Source organism: Scomber japonicus, chromosome 20 (assembly GCF_027409825.1).
Source record: "Scomber japonicus isolate fScoJap1 chromosome 20, fScoJap1.pri, whole genome shotgun sequence".
Taxonomy (NCBI): domain Eukaryota; kingdom Metazoa; phylum Chordata; class Actinopteri; order Scombriformes; family Scombridae; genus Scomber; species Scomber japonicus.
In genome coordinates, this window is record NC_070597.1 from 13,078,625 (window position 1) to 13,099,901 (window position 21,277).

The following is a 21,277-nucleotide window of genomic DNA, read 5'->3' on the forward strand; positions in this document are numbered from 1 at the left end:
ATTCAGCGTCTTGTTTTGATGTTATATTATTTATTTTTTTGCTTGAAAGGAGTCAACCATGTTGCAACAGAGTGTAAGTGTCACCTGGATGTATGTTTCAGCTCCATTTCTGACAGTTACATTTGAAATTCATTGTTGATTTAGTGATTGCTCCATCAAATATCGGCTATAATAGAAACTGCATTTCCTGAGCAGATGAGATAAGGTTACTGAATCACCGGTGCTGAGCTCATCACCGAGACACACACACACACTCTCTCACACACACACACACACACACACACACACACACACACAATTCCCTTGTACAGCTGTAACAGGCTTCAGGGGCTTTTCCCCCCCTATCGCTTTTAAATACATTTCAGGTGCAACTGCAGGTTTTTTTTCTTTTTTTTTTTGTTCTGTTATTTTATGTTTATCCCCAATTAACCTGTTTTTACTCAGAGGAAATTGTTGAATATTTTCCATTTTAACATTTTTCCTTGTTGCTCCATTTTCTTATTCTCACTGTTAATTCATGGGAGCACAGTAAATCAAAAATGTGGTGTCAGTGACTTTATAGAATAACTGGTGTGCATGTAAACGGAACAAAAACAAAAATATTGTTTTGTTGCTATATAATGCAGGGATAACTCATCATTTAATATGATCAAATTATACATTATTTTCTGTTTAATGCAATCACCTACAGATCACAGCAGCTCACACACGTCTCCTTTTACAAGCTGTATTTCTACACGAATAAGCCACAGAGAAATCTGCATCGGTTATTTGTGTCCAGTCTGCCTGCTGAGGGAGAAAGAGAGAAAAATAAAAAAGCAGCCCAGCCTGTGCTGCCAGTGAGGAATTCAGGTTAGTCCCAGAGGACATCACACCTGTCAAGGAAGCAGGATGCAATAACACCCTCCATCCCAAAAAATAGATCTGAGGAAACATTATCTAATACAATGAAAAATAGATCTAAGGACCTGACAAAGCAGATAAAATAGGAAAACAAGCTTGCAGTAATAGCTTTTATACTGCTTTGATAGGCCTCTAGTATTTGGTAAGCAAAATAAATAAATAAAATAAAAAAGGGACAGATGCAGAAGTAGGTTGCTTGAATGTGAAGGGATGGTTTTGATTGGGGGGGGAAAACATCTTTAATTGAAGCTATATTGTTAACTTAATGTGGCTCCAGTGTGACAGACTGGTCGGGAATTGTGGAGTCAAACTGGTTGCAAACAGCCTGAGGAAGTACCTTCTTTTCATTTCTTTTCTTTTCCTTTTTTTTTTTTTTTTTTTTTTTTTTCCTTACACCAGGAGACCGCCCATCTGCGCGTTTAATCCACATTTGCAAGCAACTCCTATCTTCCTCCTATTTTACCATCACTGTCCTGCTCCCAAACTGCCTTTTTCCTCCTCACATGCTTTTCACTGCAGTCGTCCGCCGGCTTCCTCCAGCCTCCCTCTCTCTTTCTCTCTCTCCCCCCCCCTCCCTCTCTCTCTCTCTCTCTCTCTCTTCTCTCTCTCTTTTTTCCCTTTCCTCCTATTTATGAAAACGTCACTTCAAGTCCCTCCCTGTTTGAATCTCATTAGTTTCTTGTGTGTTTCTCCCTGTCAATAATCCTGAATCCAGACTCTCTCTATTTCCATCCCTCTCTATCTGTCAATCAGCGCCGCCTTTGAACTGAAAACCACTCCGACCAACTTCAACTCACTCAATCCGAGCGGCTCGGCTCCTTCTCCGGCTTCCTTTTTCTGCCAAGATTCCCTTCTTTTTTAGTTTTGTACCAACCGCCAGAGCTTTGGAAAACGCCAATACAGACCCCAAACTTAAACTCGGACTTCCCTGATCCCCGAGATCAAGGGTTTAAAACTTTGTGTTTTTGCCCCCTTAAAAAATATTTTTTGCTCGGGAAAAAATGCCGCAGCTCAACGGCGGTGGAGGGGACGATCTGGGTGCAAACGATGAAATGATTTCCTTCAAAGACGAAGGGGAGCAGGAAGAGAAAATTTCGGAGAACTCCTCGGCAGAAAGGGATTTAGCAGATGTCAAATCTTCACTTGTAAACGAGTCGGAAACGAATCAAAACAGCTCGTCGGATTCAGAGGTAAGTTAAAAAAAGACAGAAACAGGAGGATCGATCGGCTGTGTTAAACTAGGGGCCTACATTTGTTACATTGTAGCACTGATAGACTTGAGAAGAAAGTTAACTATCAGCCTTCGTCGCCCGTTGTGTTAACTTTAACGCAATCCCTGTGTTTCATTGCATTTCAAGGCGGAAAGACGGCCTCCGCCTAGATCTGAAACTTTCAGAGACAAAACAAGAGAAAGTTTAGAGGAGGGTGAGTTTGTGCTTTATTATTCCCGTCTTGTTTTTTTTTTTTTTTGCTTTTGTTTTTTTTTTTTTGCACTATGACATTATGTGCCCGGCGGAGGGGATCTACTCCGCTTTATTGCCCAAGTGCATTTTTTTTAAGATTAAAAACTTTTAAGGCCACTTTATAAAAAAAAGTTTTCTTCTTTTCCCCCCCCGCCATGTTAGCTGCGAAAAGGCAAGATGGAGGGCTGTTCAAGAGCCCACCGTACCCGGGCTATCCATTTATAATGATCCCCGATCTCACAAGCCCCTACCTTCCCAATGGATCACTTTCTCCAACAGCACGCACAGTAAGTTCATTTATTTCAACTGTATGTGCACACACTCACTCACACACACACACATACATACACACACACACACACACACACATACATACACACACACACGCTTGCGCACACATACACACACGGACTCCCGAGTGGACACGGAGACAGCAGGCAGACGCGTAGAGTTGTCACCCTAGAAATTCAACCGAGGAAAAAAAAAAAAAAAAAAAAAGTAGAGCCAAGTTGTGCAACTCTTGCTAAGTGTTCAGTACAGTGGCATGTCCGTCTGCAGCCTGTGTGTGTGTCCTGAGCAGCAGCTAGCATGCTAACACTGCTAAAACCCCCCAGAAAAAAAGCAGCACATTTTGGGTTATTATGGCAGCACATGTGGTATTTTTTACTGACATGCTACTGTGTTGTTTTTTTTTGTAAACTTTCATAACAACTTTTTTTTTTTTTTTTTAATGAAACGCATGAGCAGTGTGGAATTTGTATTATTATTATTGTGCAGGCTCCACTGCATTACAGGCTACAAGTGCATGTTTTTAAGCCACTGAATAATGCAATGGGCTTGTGTTTGCACAGCCTCATCAAAAATGCCCTTTTTTCCTAACACAGGCTGCATGAGCATTCAGACCTGTACACTGGCTTTCTGACACGCTGCAAAGCAGTGTTGAAGCACTGTTAAAACCACACAAATAAAAATCAATATGCAAATGAGCTTTTCAAAGTTATTTGCATGTGTCAAAGCGTGTAAAGGCATTATGTGAAAGGTGCATGCATTCAAATATGACAGTTCTTTTTTCCCCTCCCCTCTTTCTGAAACAATGGATAATTTTTATTTTCTCATTGATATATTTCTTTTTTTTTTTTTTTTAAAGTGTGATTTTATTGAATGGAAACAATTCTGCAACACTGAACTGTGCTCTGCATGTGTGTGCACCACTGTTTGCTGCTATAGAAGAATCCATTGCCTTTAAAAAAAAAAAAAGAAAAGAAAAAAGCATGTGCTGTGTGTAAACCCATATTTATAAATAAATTCATGTTATTTATTTAGACACAATCAGCCACGCTATAATTATGCACACTTACTCATTTGCTCAGCACCTCGCCAGTCCCACTGGGCAATGGCAATCCTTAAGCGGCATAATTTTCTCAACCATGGGTGTTTTTTTGCCCCCCTATTTTAAACGGTTGCAATTACAAGTCTGCGCTTTAGGACCTGTCATCTCATTTTACAAGGTTAAGGCAAAGACCAGGCATTAGGAAATGTGACCCCTCCACCCCCCCCCCCCACCATTGCCACCACCTCAGTTCTGGCTAACGAAACTGATATTTGTCACCTCCATTTTTTTTTTTCTGTGCGCTGTGCACACCTTGAAAATAAATGCACATCTGACACATAATGCCTTCTTTTGTGTTTGACACAATTTCTGCTTCTGAGTTCAACATGATCACTCAAGAGTTGCACGCAAAATAATTTTTTGCTGCCTACACAATCCTCTCTACGTGTGTGTGTGTGTGTGTGTTTTATAATTTCAAAGATTTGATCATTCCCAGCATATGCACACATGAGAACATTTTACCATTCTTTGCCTCTTACTCAGCCAGCCTTGTTAACGCTACCGGCTGGTATGTGGAATTAGTCACTCATTATTCTCATCAGTACTGACACAAACACTGATGCACAACAACACACACATGATCTGGACTGAAGCACTTCCTTGTTTCAGAGATTTATAGTTTTCTTTGTGACTGTCTGTACTATTCTGTGGAGCGCTCATTTCATTGTGCTTATGCAGCAGTTAGAAAAGCAGTAAATGTGTGCAGTGTGGTTAAAGGATGCTGCGGCGAGACAGTGTTGACCTTTGCTCTCTCCTAATTCCACCTCCTAAATGTTAATTTCAGGCATATTTCAGAAAAGGAAGGATCTTTTTTTTTAAATGTATTTTTTTGAAGACACTTTCCCTGATTTTGATATTTGTTGTTTAGTTACCTCTCTGAATATACGCCACATTTCCTGTATTCAAGGTTACACAATTTAAAAGTCCAGTCCAGTGCAGGCTGACTGCTGAGGAGGTGCTTTATTAGTTTTTAAAGGAGACAACATTTATTACAGCGTAATTCACAGATCTACCTGAGCAGTGAACATGGTTTTTTCGGCTCGCGGTGGTCTTCCTACTGTACAGCCTCGGCCCCCACCGTCTGCAGCGCCCTGTGTGTCCAGCCATTAGAGCTTTGAAGTCAGCGGTCGCTGTAATATAAATGTATTAGACTTAAAGCTGGTATAAATAATTCACCTGGACATTGATTAGCTGTCTTGCTCCCTAACATGTCACGTTAAGGCACTGAATATGACTGCTAGTATTATTGGAATGAGACTTTCTCTGTCTTGTCATGAAAAGCTTTGATTCTCGCTTCTTCTCCCTTCATTTTTCTCCTGGTGCTCCTCTTGGTTTTGGGCGCCGCTGTGATATTTTTAGGATGTGGATTTCAACATCAAGGCCTTTTTGAATTGATTTATTTTTCTTCTATATTTTTTGGGAGATGATTTTAATTGAGATTTTTAATTTTCTGTGTGGCTAAAATTCACAGGCCTGTCTCAGCTGGAAAATGTCATCAATTTAGAATTACCCCTGTCGTCTGGCACTGATCCTGATATAGCAGGACATTTTACCTTGTTTCTGAGATTTTTGTTTTCACATGACTTAAGGGAGAAAAAAAAATTCTCCATGTGGTTACCATAATTTGTTTGACCTCTGGGAGGCATAATCAGTGAGAATTTGTTTTTCCTACCACCTAAGTCCAAGAAGGCTCACAATTTAGTATCATTTAGCAATTTGACATGACGCTGTGCCTGGGCTTTAAAGGCCTTCCTGCACTCCTCTCCTCCTCTCCTCCTCTCCTCTCCGTCTCCCTCCTCCCTAAACCTCACACAAAGGCCTGCTGGATCACTGAGTGCAGGTTGAATTGGAGAAGTGGCCTGGCCAGTTCACCCCGGTTTTTCTATCTCTTTTCACTTTCCCCCCTGTTTCCCTCTTGCTCTCTCTCTCTCGCTCTATCTCTATCTCCCTTCCTCTCTCTCTGTCTACCTTTTGTTTTGTGCCGATGCTAACATGGGGCTTGTGAAAAAAGGCGGTGGGTTAACTCCGGTGCTGTGGGCTAACATCACACCTCAACAGGTCTGGAGACTCAGAGGCTGAGGGAGGGAGAGCGGGATCTGGGCGGCCAGCTCTCCTGCATCGGGGCTGCAGGGCCGTAAATCCACTGGCTTTATTTACTGCCTCTCGGACTTATGAATGTTAAGATATTTGACGCCACCCCTGGCCCCATAATTCTCCAGGCCTGGAGAATTTTGGCGGAGGTTTTAAGTTTCGACGTATAATTACGAGGAGTTTAAAAAAAGAAGGAGGGGGAGGTGGGGGGGGGGGGGGGATGAAAATGCAACACCAAGCATCCACCTCTGTGTTTTGAGTGAAAAAGGACGCTCCCAGAACCCGTGGCGATTCTACTACAAGGCGGTGGGAAGGCTTTGTGGTTGAAACAATAGCATTTCCCTCTTTGTTTCAGTGGTGTTGTCATACCAGTATCGCTCATGTTGCAGCACATTTAAAAAAAAAAAAAAAAAAAAAAAAAAAAATCCATTTCACACAGGGCTGACTACTTCCTTTTAACATTATATTTTTAGGAAGAAATAATGGTGGATTTTCTGGTCAGATTATTGTAATGAACATCCACGAGTGAATGCAACACCACCTCTATTGTGCTCACGTGCACACATTGCTGTGGCCTTATCTGTTATAATTGACACAGACAGACAGTATCTTTCCTAAACGTGGCAGCAACATAAGCATAACAATGGTATATCATATGGATTATGTGTGTTCGGCTGCTGTAAATGGATTTTTTGGCTGTGACAAGAGGAAAGATAGTTTAATGCGGATTTAAGGGATAGGGCCCACACCTTATCAAATTGGCTTTACATGTTAATAGGGCCTAATTGGTGTCCGCGGGGGGTTTGTGGCACGACGCGGCTGCATCTTGTGCCTCTAGCCGCAAAATGCACTCTGAATTTAGTTGGAAGGTTGTGCTCCTTTTGTCTTGCAAATCACTTTTGTTTACAAAGTATGGCGGAAGCAGCTCCCGCTCTGTCTCTCCCTCCCACTACTCCTTTTTGTGCTCATTCTCTTCCTCTCTCTCTCTCTCTCTCTATCTCTTGCTCTCTCTCTCTGTCTCTCTGTCTCTCTCTCTCTCTCTCCCTCTCTCTCTGTCTCTGCTTCTGCTGTTTCTCTCATCCTATGTGAGGAGAGGGGAAAGAAAAGGTCCTTATTTTTTCTTCGACTCAATAAACAGTCATAAAAAAGTACAATCTGCTTTGGATTTAAGGAGTTAAGTTAAAAAAAGGAGGGGGGGGGCTGGGAAGCAAAGTTTGGCACCATTAAACTAAAATTGGGGCCTGCTAGACATTAGCGGTGCACAGCACATTCTCAGAGCTTAATTAGTCCGAACTGTAATTGTTCATGGTCTGCCAATAGGAGTAATGCTCAGGAAAAGTGGAGTTGCACTAAATCGGCCCAGGGTTTTTAAAACAATAAATCACTCGCATATTTGTGCCGTGATTCAGATGGAGGCTCGACCTCTCCCATCTCGACATGTGGTAAATTGTAAAGTCAATGAATCGCAGATGTAGAGGGGGGGGGGGTGGTGGTGTGGGGGGGGGACTCAGAAAGAGAGGGAGAGGGAGTACAGTAAGGTTTTGTTATTGCCTGGTGAATGAATGGAAAAGATTTGTGCAGTAAATATTTACTGAGGATATATATATATGTGTGTGTATGTATATGTGTATATATATATATGTATGTATATGTTGGGTTTTTTTTCTCTCTCAGTTAATGGGGCTTAATTGTCTAATGCTGATGATGTTGGCAGGCTGAGTCGTGTGAGAGCTTATGCACCCGTCGATCTGTCACTCTGCTTGAAACACCACAAAAAGCAAAAAAAAAAAAAAAAAAAAAAATCATTCAGTTAGTGGGTGTGTTTCTAATCAGATTTTTTAACTAGTGCAAAGGGAGTCGTGGTTCCCTGGTGGCGGCATGAGCTGGGTTAGGGTGTAGCTAATGTTCAGCTGCAGTCAAGTCTGGTTTGGAGCTGAACCTTTTTTTTTAATTAAATCATTGACTTCATTGTTTTTAATGCAATAACAGCTAATCTGATGCCTAATTTTGACTTCAATGCAACAGATTATGCCTGTTACTCATTTAGCCTGGATGAAATTAGTTTTTTTTTTGTAAAACACATTATTATCAGGACGGTTAAATCTATTTTCACCTCCTGTATCCTTCACTGTTTCTGTCAGTGAGCCACCACACTCTGCTTTTCTGTGTTTGAGAAAAAAGGCATTAGTTTAGCAGCTGTGCACTGGTGCCCCCTCCTCAACCCCCAATAACCCCCCCCCCCCCCCCACACTCTCTCTCTCAGCACCCCCCTTCCTTCGCTCCTGCTTTCTCCCATGCATTTCTATAGCGCTCAACACAAAGATAGTACTGTACATCTGGAATGCAACTTTTGTCATCTGTTAAATATAGGCTAGCTGCTGCTGCTGCTGCTGCTTGCCCACAGAGCTTGGGGCTCCCTGAAACATGGAAATTAAATTAATGTGTGTGTGTGTGTGTGTGTGTGTGTGTGTGTGTGTGTGCATGTAGCCACCAGTTAAATTTGTATACAGAGCATGCTGATGCTTTATATTTATTTACAGTTTTTCCTTGAATACAACACATTTAGCAGTCAGTTTTAAAGCAGTGCAAAAATATGCACAAAAGCTGATATGTATTATTGAATCTATTCTCATGTATTTAGTCTACAGTACAGTATTAAAGCCTATAAAATTGTGCTTTTCACAATATTTAATAATGACTATATAACACAAATCCTGAAAGTACTTGCAAAAACTTGTTGTGCTATAATATTGCTCTTCTTGAATTTGTACATTTTTGCAGGTCAGTGCTTAGCTGTTCCATTCATCATCATTATTATTATTAATTGTTAAGTGGCCTCTAGTACAAATACACATGTTGGTTGCTAGAATGTGAAGCTTCTTCTCATTTTTCTGCCAACAGAGTGAACTTACATGGAACTGTTTCAAATAAAGAGTTAGTGAAAATGGCAATAAGATAATTTTATTGACAGTGTTACTGTGGCGAATCCAGCTCAAAAGATAAGGTTAAAATGACTATTGATTGCATCTTTTTAGATATGAAGGTTATGGTTAGGGTTAGGATTAACAGGATTCAAGGGATTATTACACAGAATCTGTATTTTTTTTTTAAGAAAGAACCATAATTACAAAATCACTGTAAATGTCATTTCATAGCTAGGTGGTTTTGAGTGTTGAAGAGTATTTCAAGTATTTACTCTTGTAGGGTTGTGATTGTGCATTGAAGTGGATTTTAACTACAGTGTATTTCTGATGGACAGCAAGCAATTTATAGAATGTTATGTGACGATTTGTTTGAGCTCAGGTATCACTCCAGAAATACTTCTGGTATGTGCATTTTTTTTCTTCTCCCCATCTTCTTTTCCTCGCCTGAATGTGCATATTTCTGTAAGTTCATTCATAATAGGACCAGAATGCTCCAGTAGCCAAATGAGTTCACCAGTAGCAGCAGAGTGGGAGGGAAAGCACGGGGCGGGAGGGGGCAGAGAAAAGCGGGAAATGTGTGTTGGGATTGTGTGTGTGTATGTGTGTGTGAGTGGAGGGAGGACGGAGGGGTGACGGCAGGGGGGGGTGCTAGGGGTCGGACGCACAAAAGCCGTCTGAATGGAGCGCATAATTGCTGTTAATGCCAGGGCAATGAGAGCAGCGACAGTTCCTGGTTAGATGTCCAAACAATAGTGCCCCTAGGCTTCACATTTATCTTCCCGTTTAAAAAAAAAAAAAAAAAAAGCAGTAAGGACTGAGCGGAGAGAGGAACACAGATTGGAGCAAGCAATTTTCAGCTTTCAGCCACGCTTGACGAGCAGGCATGTGTTCATGTGTGTGGTTTCTGCCACTGAATCAACCGCCACCCACCCTACCCTACCCCTCACCCCCCCCCCCCCCCGCCCCCCCTCCACTACCACGCTTTCCTCCACGTCGCTCTCTCCGTGCTTCCCACCCTCATCGTCATCAAAAAAAAAAAAAATTCCCTTAAAAGCTGCAAGGGCGAGAGAGGGCCGCTGTGACGCTGGAGGAATTCTGGTGGTGCCGGCCTTCTGTTTGGATTGTGGAGTGTGTTTGGGAAGGGTCAAAGTGCACCGGCGCTGACATGCTTTTCGTTGAGAAAGGAGCTTCCCCTCTCACCCTTTTCTTTTTTTTTTTTTTTTTTTACAACAACTGATAGGGAGTGCTTGAGCTTCCATTGGAGTTTTTTTTTTTTTTTCAGTTTGTGTGTGTATGTGCACAGAGGGAGGAGGTGCCACACTGCCATCACAGCTCTTAATGATCATGTCGGGCTAGATAATGACTAGCTGTGCCAGTATGCCGTGAACACCTGTGGTACACCCGCCTTTTATGGATGTGGTAGAATGCTCTGGAACGTACCACAGTAGAAGAATCTCATTCATGCGAATACCTTTTGTTAAAAAAAACAAACTAATTATTTTTTTTTAAACTTCTCATCTGGTAAATGAATAATAAGACAGTAGTGGAAGAAAATACTGGGTATCTCTTGTATAACATCAGCAAATCTCTTTTTTAGCACAAAATGGAAACACAATGGCTCATATTACCACATCTCATGTACATTCTGCAATATTTTGATTTATTACGAGACATATACATAAATAATATAAAGTTCCACTTCCAGTATCAAAATGAGTTCAGTTTCTAACAGTATTTTATGCAGATGGTGTTTTTTTTCCACAGTCTTGTTTTTCTATCTTGTATCTCCAGTCTTAATGTAGTCAAGGAGCTTTGTGTATATAGATAATCTGTTCAAAATGGCTCAGATGGGAAGGAGGCTTTTTGTGTGTGCTAAACACATAATGGAAGAGTTTAAGGTGATAAAACTCCAGTCAATGTATTTTTAATCTACTAATTAAACTTTTAATTGTGTGAGGATAAGCTCCGAGGGGTGTGTATGTGTGTGTTTGTGTGTGTGTGTGTTCGGTTATGTGCATTTCAGTTTGAGAAGCGGCGCGAGTGCACTAATGAGGTGATCGTCTGCTTGTTTGTCGTTAAAGGTGGTGGATTCATAAACTGCCTGCGAAAAGGTGAGGGAGGTTTTAGAGTGCAAGCAGAAATAAATTCATCTACTAATCTGCGGATTATGGTGGGATTTGCAGGAGAAGAAAAAAAAAAAAGAAAAAAAAGGAAAAACTGTTGGCGAGATTACTTAAAAATGTACAAGGCTAATAAAATGTAACCCCCTTTCCACTGACGTGCAGTGTGGAGCAGCGTTAGATTCCTGAGGAAAACAGATTAAGAGTAAATTCCCATGTTAGCTCTTTAACCAGCTGTTAGAAACCTATTTACACACAATAATAATAATACGCCTCTTGTAGGGAGACAGCTGTCAACTTGTGTACACAGCACTAGATAACATTTCATATGAACAGCTTGTTACATCCACACATGGTCTACCCCCCCTGCACGTGAGCCATACACTGCCAACCATTGTACAGGTAGAAGTGTATGGAGTGGATGAAGTGTTTATTTTGCTCCAAAATTTGGCATCAAGGCTTTTTTTTAATGTAGATGTAAACAACTTGTAGTGTTATTTCTATTTTGCTTTTTTTTTTCTCCTATGATTTCATTCAGACATTTTTGAATTTTAAGTTGCCTTTCAAATAATATCTTTCCTACCGAAATGGATGTTACTGAAGCTCAAAAACACGTGTATGGGATGTTGTTTTTCCTGTGTTTTTAGCTTTAAAAACAAGCTTTTCCAGCCCTCCCACCGTCGTCAGTGTGTGTGTGTGTGTGTGTGTGTATATGAGGTGTCGGTGTGTCAGCTGCGTTTGGGGTCAATTCCAAAAGCGAACAAATTGACTTACGGCACTGAGTGAATTGTCAATTACCTTCCTCCCTTGAGGGGTCAGAGTGAATGGAGTGTCTTGTTTGGACAACTGTCCTGAGATGAGATGAGTGGCCTTCACCATCCAGCCAGTGGGGATGGATTTGAGGGTAGGGAGGACAGACAGACAGACAGATAGACAGATAGACAGACTTGAAGAACCAAATGAACTGGCAGACAAACAGATAGGCAGGAGGAGGGAACGTGGCACTGCTGAGGCGGAAAACAATGCAATCTAGCCACCCTGAAATTACTGTTTGATTGGAATAATGACCTGTGGTTCACCGTCGTTGGCAGCTCTGATGGTATCCACTGCTGAGGCATTGACACAGGGAGGAAGCAATGACTGTTGTCTTCCTGTAATAAAAACCAAGCCTGAATGACGGCTGATTTACAGGATCTCTGTGTTAAATATTAAATGTAGATTAATACTGCACATGTCCCCTGTACTCAAATTTACATGTTTGGCGCGGGATAACTTTACGATGATTGTTCTACATCCTGGTTTTCTCCAATGACAGGTCTGGAACCAAAATGGGACACAAGTCTTCTAGCAGGTTCCCCAGTGGAAGTTTCTTTTCCTAACCCTTCCCTGAGGGATCCAGAGTGTTAGACTGAATTTTCACATTTGCTTTGGAAGCTTTTTAAGCAGAGCGATCCCTGAGAAAGTCCAAAATTAACACCACAAAATGTCAGAGTTTGTCTTTAGTGGATAAACCAGTAAGGAGTTGTTGGCCAGTAACTTTTGGATGGTAATATTTAAACGTCTTGTGTATGAATATATATATACACACAGTTTTTCATGCTTGTGTGCTTCTCACACTTGGCCTGTGATAATCACCTTATCTTAAATTAATCTGAAGCAGCCAGAGAGAAATGTGTACTGTAAACAATTTTGAGCATTATAAATATCTTTTTCCTGGTGGTAAGGTATTTACTGTCTACTGGCATGTAAGCAAAGGTCAATTTCAGATACTAACCGTCGATTCGAAACCACTGCACTCACACACTGCAATGAAAGTTTCAAGATTACAGACTGGCATCGCTAAGCAGGGGTGGCCTTTGTGTCATGTGATGCACGTCACAGTGCCCTTTAGAACCAGGAGGCTCTTTATCTCATCTTTACAGCCTCCTCTATCTTTATTGGCCGCCACACTTTGCATATTTGAAATATCAATAAAGATAAATTTCCAGCTTCGTCATTACAGGTGGCGTCAAGTGGTAAAGATTTTAGCATGGCTCTGTCAGCGACGTGACGGTTCTAAACATTACAACAGCTAATCTGTCTTCCGTGGGAGGTTGGCGTGGACTCTGGTAGTCAGCATTGAAGCAGCCAGCACAGGGCTGTGGAGCATTTCTAGTGGATGAGTCCAATTTTGCATGTCTATAAAAGCTCTTTGTCTGCTGTGGATGACCCTTTCTGTTGTAAGGCCTGTATCTGTCTCTGCTCAGGCAGGCAGGCAGGCAGGCCTGCAGTGAGGATGCAGCAGCTGGCCGGGGCCCAGGCACTGGAATGCTATGTATGCTGTTTAAACAGTGGCTTGTCTCAGTGCAGGCCTGGAGGAGCAGAGGGAAGGAAGTTGCTGTATGTTTACATAGCTGAATTGTCCTTTGGGCCCCCCCCAGTGTCTAATGCACTTCTGTTCAAACATTCACAAGTGTGGAGATGACCCCCACTGATGTAGATGTTCACAGCTTTGCCTGTGCTCTCTGTCTGAATGTGTGTGTGAACAATGAAGACTCATAGCCCCTACTTTCTTCCCTACTGTGGGTGTTTGCTGCTTTAACCTGCAGGCTTGGATGATAGATAAAAAGTATTACAAAGCTCATTTTATCACACTGAGGCACAAGGGAAGAGCAGCAAGAAGAGATACAGACAGATGAAGAGATAGAGAGCACCTCATTGGCCTAACCAATGTCCTGTCCAACAAGGAGCCAGACATTGACATACGGCGGAGTCGTCAAGCTAATTGTTGTTTGAATTACCTGTTATGATCCGATGACAAATTTCTCACACTCTTGCCACCAGAGCGGAAAATGTATCCGGGGATTGGCATGATCTTTGCGAGTGTGTAAACCTGGCTTCAACAAGATGGATAAATGCAATTATTGGGCAGACCTGGAGAGGAGAAAATCCATTTAAAGCCCGTAAAGCTAAGCAGGGGCCGTGGTTAATTCATTTGGCCAATTTACGGGTGATGTACGAGTGTCAGGGCACATTAGTCAGGCAGGGGAGAGGTGAGTGTGTGTTGGCTCAGTGGACTGGATGGATGTGGGTGTGTATTTTTTTAAGGAGAGGGGAGGGAGCTACATGTGAAGATGCTCTGTGGTTGCAGAGCAGTCTCCTTGAGACCTGGATCCTTACTCCCCTCCCCTATTGCCATCTCAGCGGACAAAACAAATGGGGCCTGCACTTGGAAATGACAAAAAGATGCACTGAGTGCACTGAGTGGGCGGGAAGCGGGATTGCTTTGCAAATGAGGTGGGGAAACGTGGCTGTGGTCCGCTGGGCGGCAGAGTGAGTACCAGTACTGAGAGCTCAATCAGGTCCTGTCGTCTCCTCCACATCCTACAAGTTAAATGACTGCCTTTTCTATATGCAGCAGTTGTGGCCACAGTGGGAACACTCATACTGATTAATTGCCCTTAAAGATTAGACCTGGAACCTAATTTTTGGTTCTAGTGTCAAGATATCAAGTAAGCATCTTAACAAACTATTTCAATGAAACTGCAAGTGACTGAAGCATAAAGACAAAAGAGAAAGCTGAATTACACAAACTGATAAAATTATGTAGGGGGGGTTGTGTTGATGGTGATGGTCATAAAATTCGCTCTGACCCAGATTGAGAGTTTCAAATTGACTCACAGTGTGGATGCCGGTGTTTATTGTAGGCACACAAGGCCCTGAGCCTGGTGACCGGCTCACCTGAGTAATCTTTCCTTCAGGCCTCAGCAGTGTTTGCCCCAGCCACTGGCAGTCTCGCCTGTGTGACTTTTACTATGTTATCACGAGAGCGTTTGTATTTCTCATTGCTCCAAGTTATTTTCTGTCTGGGTTTCTTGTGTAGCGTGGACTGATTTTTTGTTTATCAACTCTTGCAATGCATTAACATTAGATGGCTTAGTTCTGCTTAGTCTGCTACAGAGCCATTGTCTCTGTGGAGCAAAACCACTCAATGGTTACACAAGCTGAGCGGTATGCAAAAACAGTGGTTAGAGCATAGCCGGGCGGGTGAGAGGCGTTGAGGGAAGCTTTGGTTTACAGCTCCAAGCCACAGCCTGAATCAGGGTAGCGTTTGCTATCAGACAGAGAGACATGAGAGGCTAAGACCTCTCTCACTATGATGCCGGTGCTTTTTAAGTGGTCGAGATCATACTTAAGTGCCTCTTGGTTCAGTAGATTTGGATTGCCTGTGTGCATGTGTGTTTGCACTCGGTGTCAGAGGCAGTGAGAGTGTGTGTTAGCATTTGTCACCTGACTGCCAGGCAGTCAGCCTCAGGAAACCAGAGTCAGTGTGAATGTGGAGGCTTGTCAAAGACAGGTGCCAGTGCTGCCGCCCATGACTGCCGTACAGCAGCTGGGGAAAGACTAGGCCCACGGTCAAGTGTGGGCCATTGGGAGACAGCATCAGCTTGAATTCCCTGCTGGTGGGGGATCAGATGGACAGGCCACATTGCAGTCATGAGGCTTAAGACTGAAACATGCTGTATGCGTCTGTGCATGCACCTCCTGCAGCCACTGTGTGCACCGTACAAACTTTCCAAGCTCTCGGCCTTGTGCTTTTATGGGAAAAGATACACTGCTATTAAATAAAGTATGACATTTGAAGATCCTATTTTTGCCTTTAAACATAGTTGCTTATGTTTTAAGTCAATCAAATTGAGAAATCTTGAATTTTGTAAATTGCAAGCTCATGCAACATGGAATTATGTTTGAACTTTTAATGAAAATGAAACAGTGGAATAGCTTCTGTTAAAATAATTGGAAGAATGTATAGGTAAAAATAAAGCATTGTGCAGACATTTGAAGTCTAGTTTTGTTATGCGGCTGCAGGAATTCCATTGCATACACCAAGAGTTAAACACCACCAGCATGCATTGTATTGTTATGTTAATGTTTATTTCTCATGGACCGTATAGATAAACATTGCAACAGATGTAATGTTTATAGGGCGTCTAGCTGAAGCATATCTGCAGCCGCCCGCAGATATGTTGCTTATATTTTGAGATTTAGAGCTTGGATATGATATGCATACATGCTGCAATTACATCCCTGCAGATGTGAGACCTGTCATGGGCTCATTAGTACCAACAACCACAAGATGCAAGTAGTGGCCTTCCGAGTTTTAAATGTTTCACTATGTAACGTCTGCCTGAATAAGAAAAGCAATAATTTCAGTGATTTCGAAAGATTTGATTCAGTTATGGTTTGATAAAGGAGAATCAGATTCAGTCTTGTCTAGTTGAGGTTTACTTATAATTCAGAAATCCATTGTGATGATCCAAACTTTAAAAATATGCAACATAGTTTTTGGGATGCAGACTCATTGGTAACCAAAATGTCATGTAAAAAAATTACCCTTCAACCTCCCTCTGGTAATATTGGTCTGTGACTGCGCATAGTACTCCAGAATATTATGCTATTAAACAGCAGTGCAGCTTCTCTCCCAAGCAGAGCAATGGCACCACTGAAAAGTCGAACAGGAAACCTCCCCCATCCTCTCAGGATAGTGGGGTAGTGGATGTGCCTGCAACCCATTACTGTAAGTCCTCTGAGCCTTCTAGGGGAAGTTCCACGGACCTTTTCTTCTCATTTTCTACACTCGCCTTTGGGATCACTTTGAGTCCTACAATCTGAAAATCCTGTGCTGTAAATATTCAGATCTAGTCATCATCTTCTCCTGAATCGCCTACCCGCTCCTTCCCAGATGCTTGCCCACCCTCATGGGAGAACAACTGCTGGCTGCTGTCTATAGGCCAGTGGAATTCCTCACCCCGGCTCAGAAAAAAAAATGAACTTGTGGAAGTTTTCTATATGCTCCCACAGATCATTTTACATCAGTAGACGTGCCTCTCAACACAACTGTTCCCAGTTAGTGGCAAGCTGCCAGTCTTATTACGGTCACCAGTAGGACAAATGTTTTTCACTACCACTCTATGTAGTTTCATAGTATGTGGCTTGGCTTTTCAAGCTCGTGAACCAACATGTTAATGGTCTTCCTCATAATGCATTGGTGAATTTAGATGTAAACATTGGCCTCAGCTGTACATTATGTAGTCAAGTTTTGTTTTACATAGCATACATTTGACCTGAGACATAAAGTTGTGGTTTAATATCACACCCATGGGTACTAGAGGGAATTATGGAGAAGAAATATACTCAAGCAAGCGGCCAATCAGCTGGAGAATTTATTGTCTTCCAGGCCAAAGCATTAACTTTCTTCGGTCGGCCCAAGAATCAATTTTTTGTAATTGAGTTAACATTAGTGGTTGGGCTTGAACATTCAGAAATGATCTCACTGAAAGCATTTTATTCATGACATTAATGAGGCCAGTCAGCACAGTTAATTTGCTGTTATTTAGCTATGTGGTCGTGTTAAATCATAAACAGGCATGAGAGAGGCCTCGCTAACAGTCAGCAATGAATAAATAGCAAAATGCAGGCACTGAGCTCGAAGAGAGTCTTGTTTCTTGGCCCGGGCTAGCTCGACTGTTGTAGCTCCCTGGCCAGAGATTGAGATGCTGTGGTCTGAGATGCTGGGAAAGTCAGCCTCTAATTGTTCACAGAAGCCATTGGCAGGAGGAGCTGAGAAATGATGAGTGAGGCAGCAACAGGGGTGGATGCTGAGATGAGACCGCTCACACTTGCCATTCAGGGGTTTTCAAAAAAGGAGTTGAGCCCAACGGGATGCTCCCCAATGAAATAATGGTTGTCCTAAAAAAAAATGTTTAAAAAAAGAGAGATGGGTTGGGGGTTGGGGGTTGGGGGAGAGAGAGAAAAAACCTCAGAAAATCCAACTCTTTTTCCTTGGCTCACTTATAAGAGACAGACACTTTCTTCACGTTTTAAATTGGCCTTGTCATGCGGTTTCCTCAACTGGGCTGCCGGGAGCCGACTGTTTCCACATAGGCCAATGTTCTGTACCAGTTTTGGTTTCGAGAAAAATAAGGGTCTGTTTTCTCTGGCACTGATCACTGTGGTATTAAACTTCCAATTTTTCCCAAAAGCCAACACAGTCATGCGCTTGTATTCTTCACGCCTTTTTGATCTCTGTCACAGTTGCTTGGCATGAGGCACATCTGCCTCTCTGTCCTAACACTGTCGCGACCCGCAGCCCCCTCCCCTCCTCCCACTTGTAGCACAAATCCAGTTTTTGGTGGTGTTTTTCTGCGTGCTATAATTTAACAAATAACATCAGTAATGATTCAATTGGGCATAAAGTAATTGAGAGGCGGCATGCTTGCCATCTGTCTGTTGAGATTACTACTTTCTGTGTAATTAAACGTGTGACCTTGTGGCCATGGAGGGAGGTGCCAGTGGGCAGCCACAGCCAAAGAGCCAGGCCGTCTTATTTGAAGTCGGAGAGGGGGGGGGGGGGTTAGTTGTTGTGCGGTTTTAACAGTTTAACCCAGCTGCTAAAGATAGCACAGGCTGATGTGAGTCTAGCTTAAGTGGTAGTCTCCTTTACATGGATCTATCCCGTGTGTGTGTGTGTGTGTGTGTGTGTGCGTGTGTGTTGGGGGCGATATATGCACACACGAATGAGTCTGTGTCAAAGCCAAAGTTGCCGAGCCTCCACAGTCAGTTTGGAGACGCGAGAGGAGCCCCGCCGAAAGTCGGAGTGATCCCTGTGTGCATGCAGTGTAACCAAGAGACTGTATAGAGAAGCAGGGGCCAAAGAGTGTGTGTGTGTATGTTTTTGTGTGTGTGCTGGTGGGGTCATGATGGGCTGAATAGAGGCTGCTGTTTTAACTCTGATTTTATGTGTGGTTTTGTTTGGACTCCTGTGGTTTGGTTTCCCTTGGACAGTGTCCAGAGACTACAAGGCCTGCTTCTCCTCAGCTCTCCTGCGAGGCCGACGTGAAGGGCCCTGCAAAGCTCTGTGATTGGATTTCAGTCCTGATCTGGTTGTTTTGCGTTGTAAACAGGACATTAAAGACAGGGGAGATGGTGAGCTAATGAGTCTTTGTGTCAGTGTGTGCATGGGGTAGAGGGGGGGGTAGAGGTGGGGGGGGGGGGCTGCTTGTGTGGTTTTGAAGCTTTATCCTCCGCATCCTCCACTGCGGTGTCACACACCCAGTTAAGAAGAGGAACTAAAACCCATGTAGTACTCTGATGACATACAGTACACATACAGAAACAGAGAAAGTGCAACTGAAAAAACACATCAGCGTGGTTTACTCAGTGTGGGTTGGATGGTGTATTGCAATACTTCCGTCCAGCGCTCGGAAAAAAAAAATCCCTCTTGTTCCCCCAAACAAAAATAACCATTTTAATTACTATGGTTGCGCTATGGTTCAGCCACAGCGCGGCTGGCAGGACCCGGCTGAGGTGGCACCGTCCACTGGGGACGGGGACGAGATCTGGGCTGGCCTCCAGGGAAATTACAGGGTGGCGCGGAGGAGGAGGAGAGGGGGGCACCGAAGCCTGCCTGCCTGCCTCCACTCCCTGCTGTCAGCCTGGAGAGCTACTGTTTGCAGCTAGCTATAGCTCCTCTCTGTTTCATCTTCGCCCTCTGGAGATAATTGGAGATGTATTCCGTGTAAACACATTTTATTTTATTTTTTTTCAAAGTTTAAGTTTCATTGTTTCTGTCAGAGGACCTGTGTATATCTGTCCAGCACACAGAAAGTTTTTCTCTCTTTTTTAAATAACATTCTCAAAGCGGACTTCATTTTCATTTCTTCTTGTTTCTTTCATTCATGTGCTTCTGTTCTCTCTCTAACCTCTTCAGCCATCTCTTGTCTCCCTTTTCTCTTTTTCCACCCAGAAACACACCCCCCTCCCTCACTCCCTCTCCTCTCAGTATGTGCTCTGATTACCTCTCCAAACTGGCAATAAGTTGATTGCTTTACAGAGATGATGTAAGCCTCTGCCCTAGGGTACATCAGGTTGGATTTCTCCCGCTTTATCTTGTAAAGCCTAAATTAACAGCTGGTTTGGTTGGAGTTCTCCTGGATCTGACTAAAGGATTAGGCTTGGTTCTCATGCGAGTCAATCCGGTTTGATTTATTGCAGGTCTATCAAAAAAGATCAATAGGAGTCCTTTTGAAAGTAAATCCTTAATCGCTCTTTGCACTTTCGTGTCATCATTGTGAATTTTTTCCCCTCCCTTCTATCTCTTGCCTCTCTCCTTTCTCTACTTCTCACTCCCTCATTCTTATTCTTTCCTTACACCCCTGCCTTGTCTGTTTTTATTATTTTTTTTCTTTTCTTTCTCCTGCTACACCCCACTCTCTCCAATCTGTGGTAGTGATCTGCCCCTGTCGATGGTATCACAGTGAATTGCCGGATAGATTTTTCTCTGTTCTCATTAGTTATCCATCGAGACAAGGCAGCCCCAAGCCTGGCTTTAGCATCCTCTGGTCCTGATCACAACCAAAAATCAGACCCCGCTGCGGCTCTTCTTGTTTTGCCTTCACCCAAACTTCACCTAAATCATGCCTCGTCTTTTCTCCACATAAGGCTTGTCACTCAGGTCTGGCTCTAGGTTATGAGGAAGATGAAGAATTCATATGGTTTGGGTCTCATAGCCTTGGACTTTAAGGTCGATATTAATGAACACAAGCTCCTCCATTGAGACTGAAACGACCACGCTGGTGAGAGTAAATGTGACAGCACCCACGGGGATGTTCATGTGATAATGGGAGTTTTTTTGGGTAGGTCATGGGAGGGGGTGGGGGGGGGGGGGCTCCATATTACAGTTGTAGTATGGAGCTCATTTACATGCTTTGGTTCCTCAAAATCACTGAATCAGCAGAGCAGTTAACAGATTTCACCTTCTGTTGACATAACTTTTTCACATCTCACTTCTTGCTTCTTGGTTTTGGTACAGCAAGTTGTTTATGGGACTCTTGCATCAGCTTTTTTAGCTCCTCACAGATATTTCAGTTAATAAATAACAAGAAATGTTAGTGCACAAATGCCAAAGACATGCTGAACTCTCAAATATTGGACTCCAGTTTATCTCCCTTTGAGGACCACTTTTTTTTTTTTGCATCTTTATTCCCTGTGGGCTCAGATGCGTGCTAACATTTGAAGCATGTGCTAAACCCATTTCAATGATATAATCCTTAACTTTCAGTCATCTCGCATATTGGAATACTGAACGCTTACTTACTTGCACATTTAAGTGCACATTTCCCTCTTGACAAAATGATACAACACCCTGCTGCATATTTTCTCCCAGACATTCGTAAAGTGACCTGGCAGCTGTTGAGAAGTGGGGAGAGGTGGGGGGGGGTGGGCGGAGGGAGGGGTTGGGGGGGGGTTAAGGTCTCACTAAAGTTTATATTCTTCCCTCTACTCCCTGCTCTCACTTTTCTCTGCTCTTTCTGTCTCAGTTTCTCCCATTTTACAACGAGAGGGCTC

General features: G+C 42.9%; 1 protein-coding gene across 22 annotated transcripts in view; it reads left to right on the forward strand.

Annotated features, from left to right (window-relative positions):
- Positions 1-1,613: 1,613 nt before the first annotated feature.
- tcf7l2 (transcription factor 7 like 2) overlaps positions 1,614-21,277 on the forward strand; it is a 93,110-nt gene continuing 73,446 nt past the window's right edge. For all 22 annotated transcript variants that reach the window (XM_053341922.1, XM_053341926.1, XM_053341923.1 and 19 more), the window contains exons 1-3: positions 1,614-2,093; positions 2,262-2,328; positions 2,529-2,653. In XM_053341922.1, the coding sequence (XP_053197897.1) occupies positions 1,905-2,093; positions 2,262-2,328; positions 2,529-2,653 (381 nt within the window). In that variant the 5' untranslated portion in view covers positions 1,614-1,904. The remainder of the gene's footprint in view (positions 2,094-2,261; positions 2,329-2,528; positions 2,654-21,277) is intronic.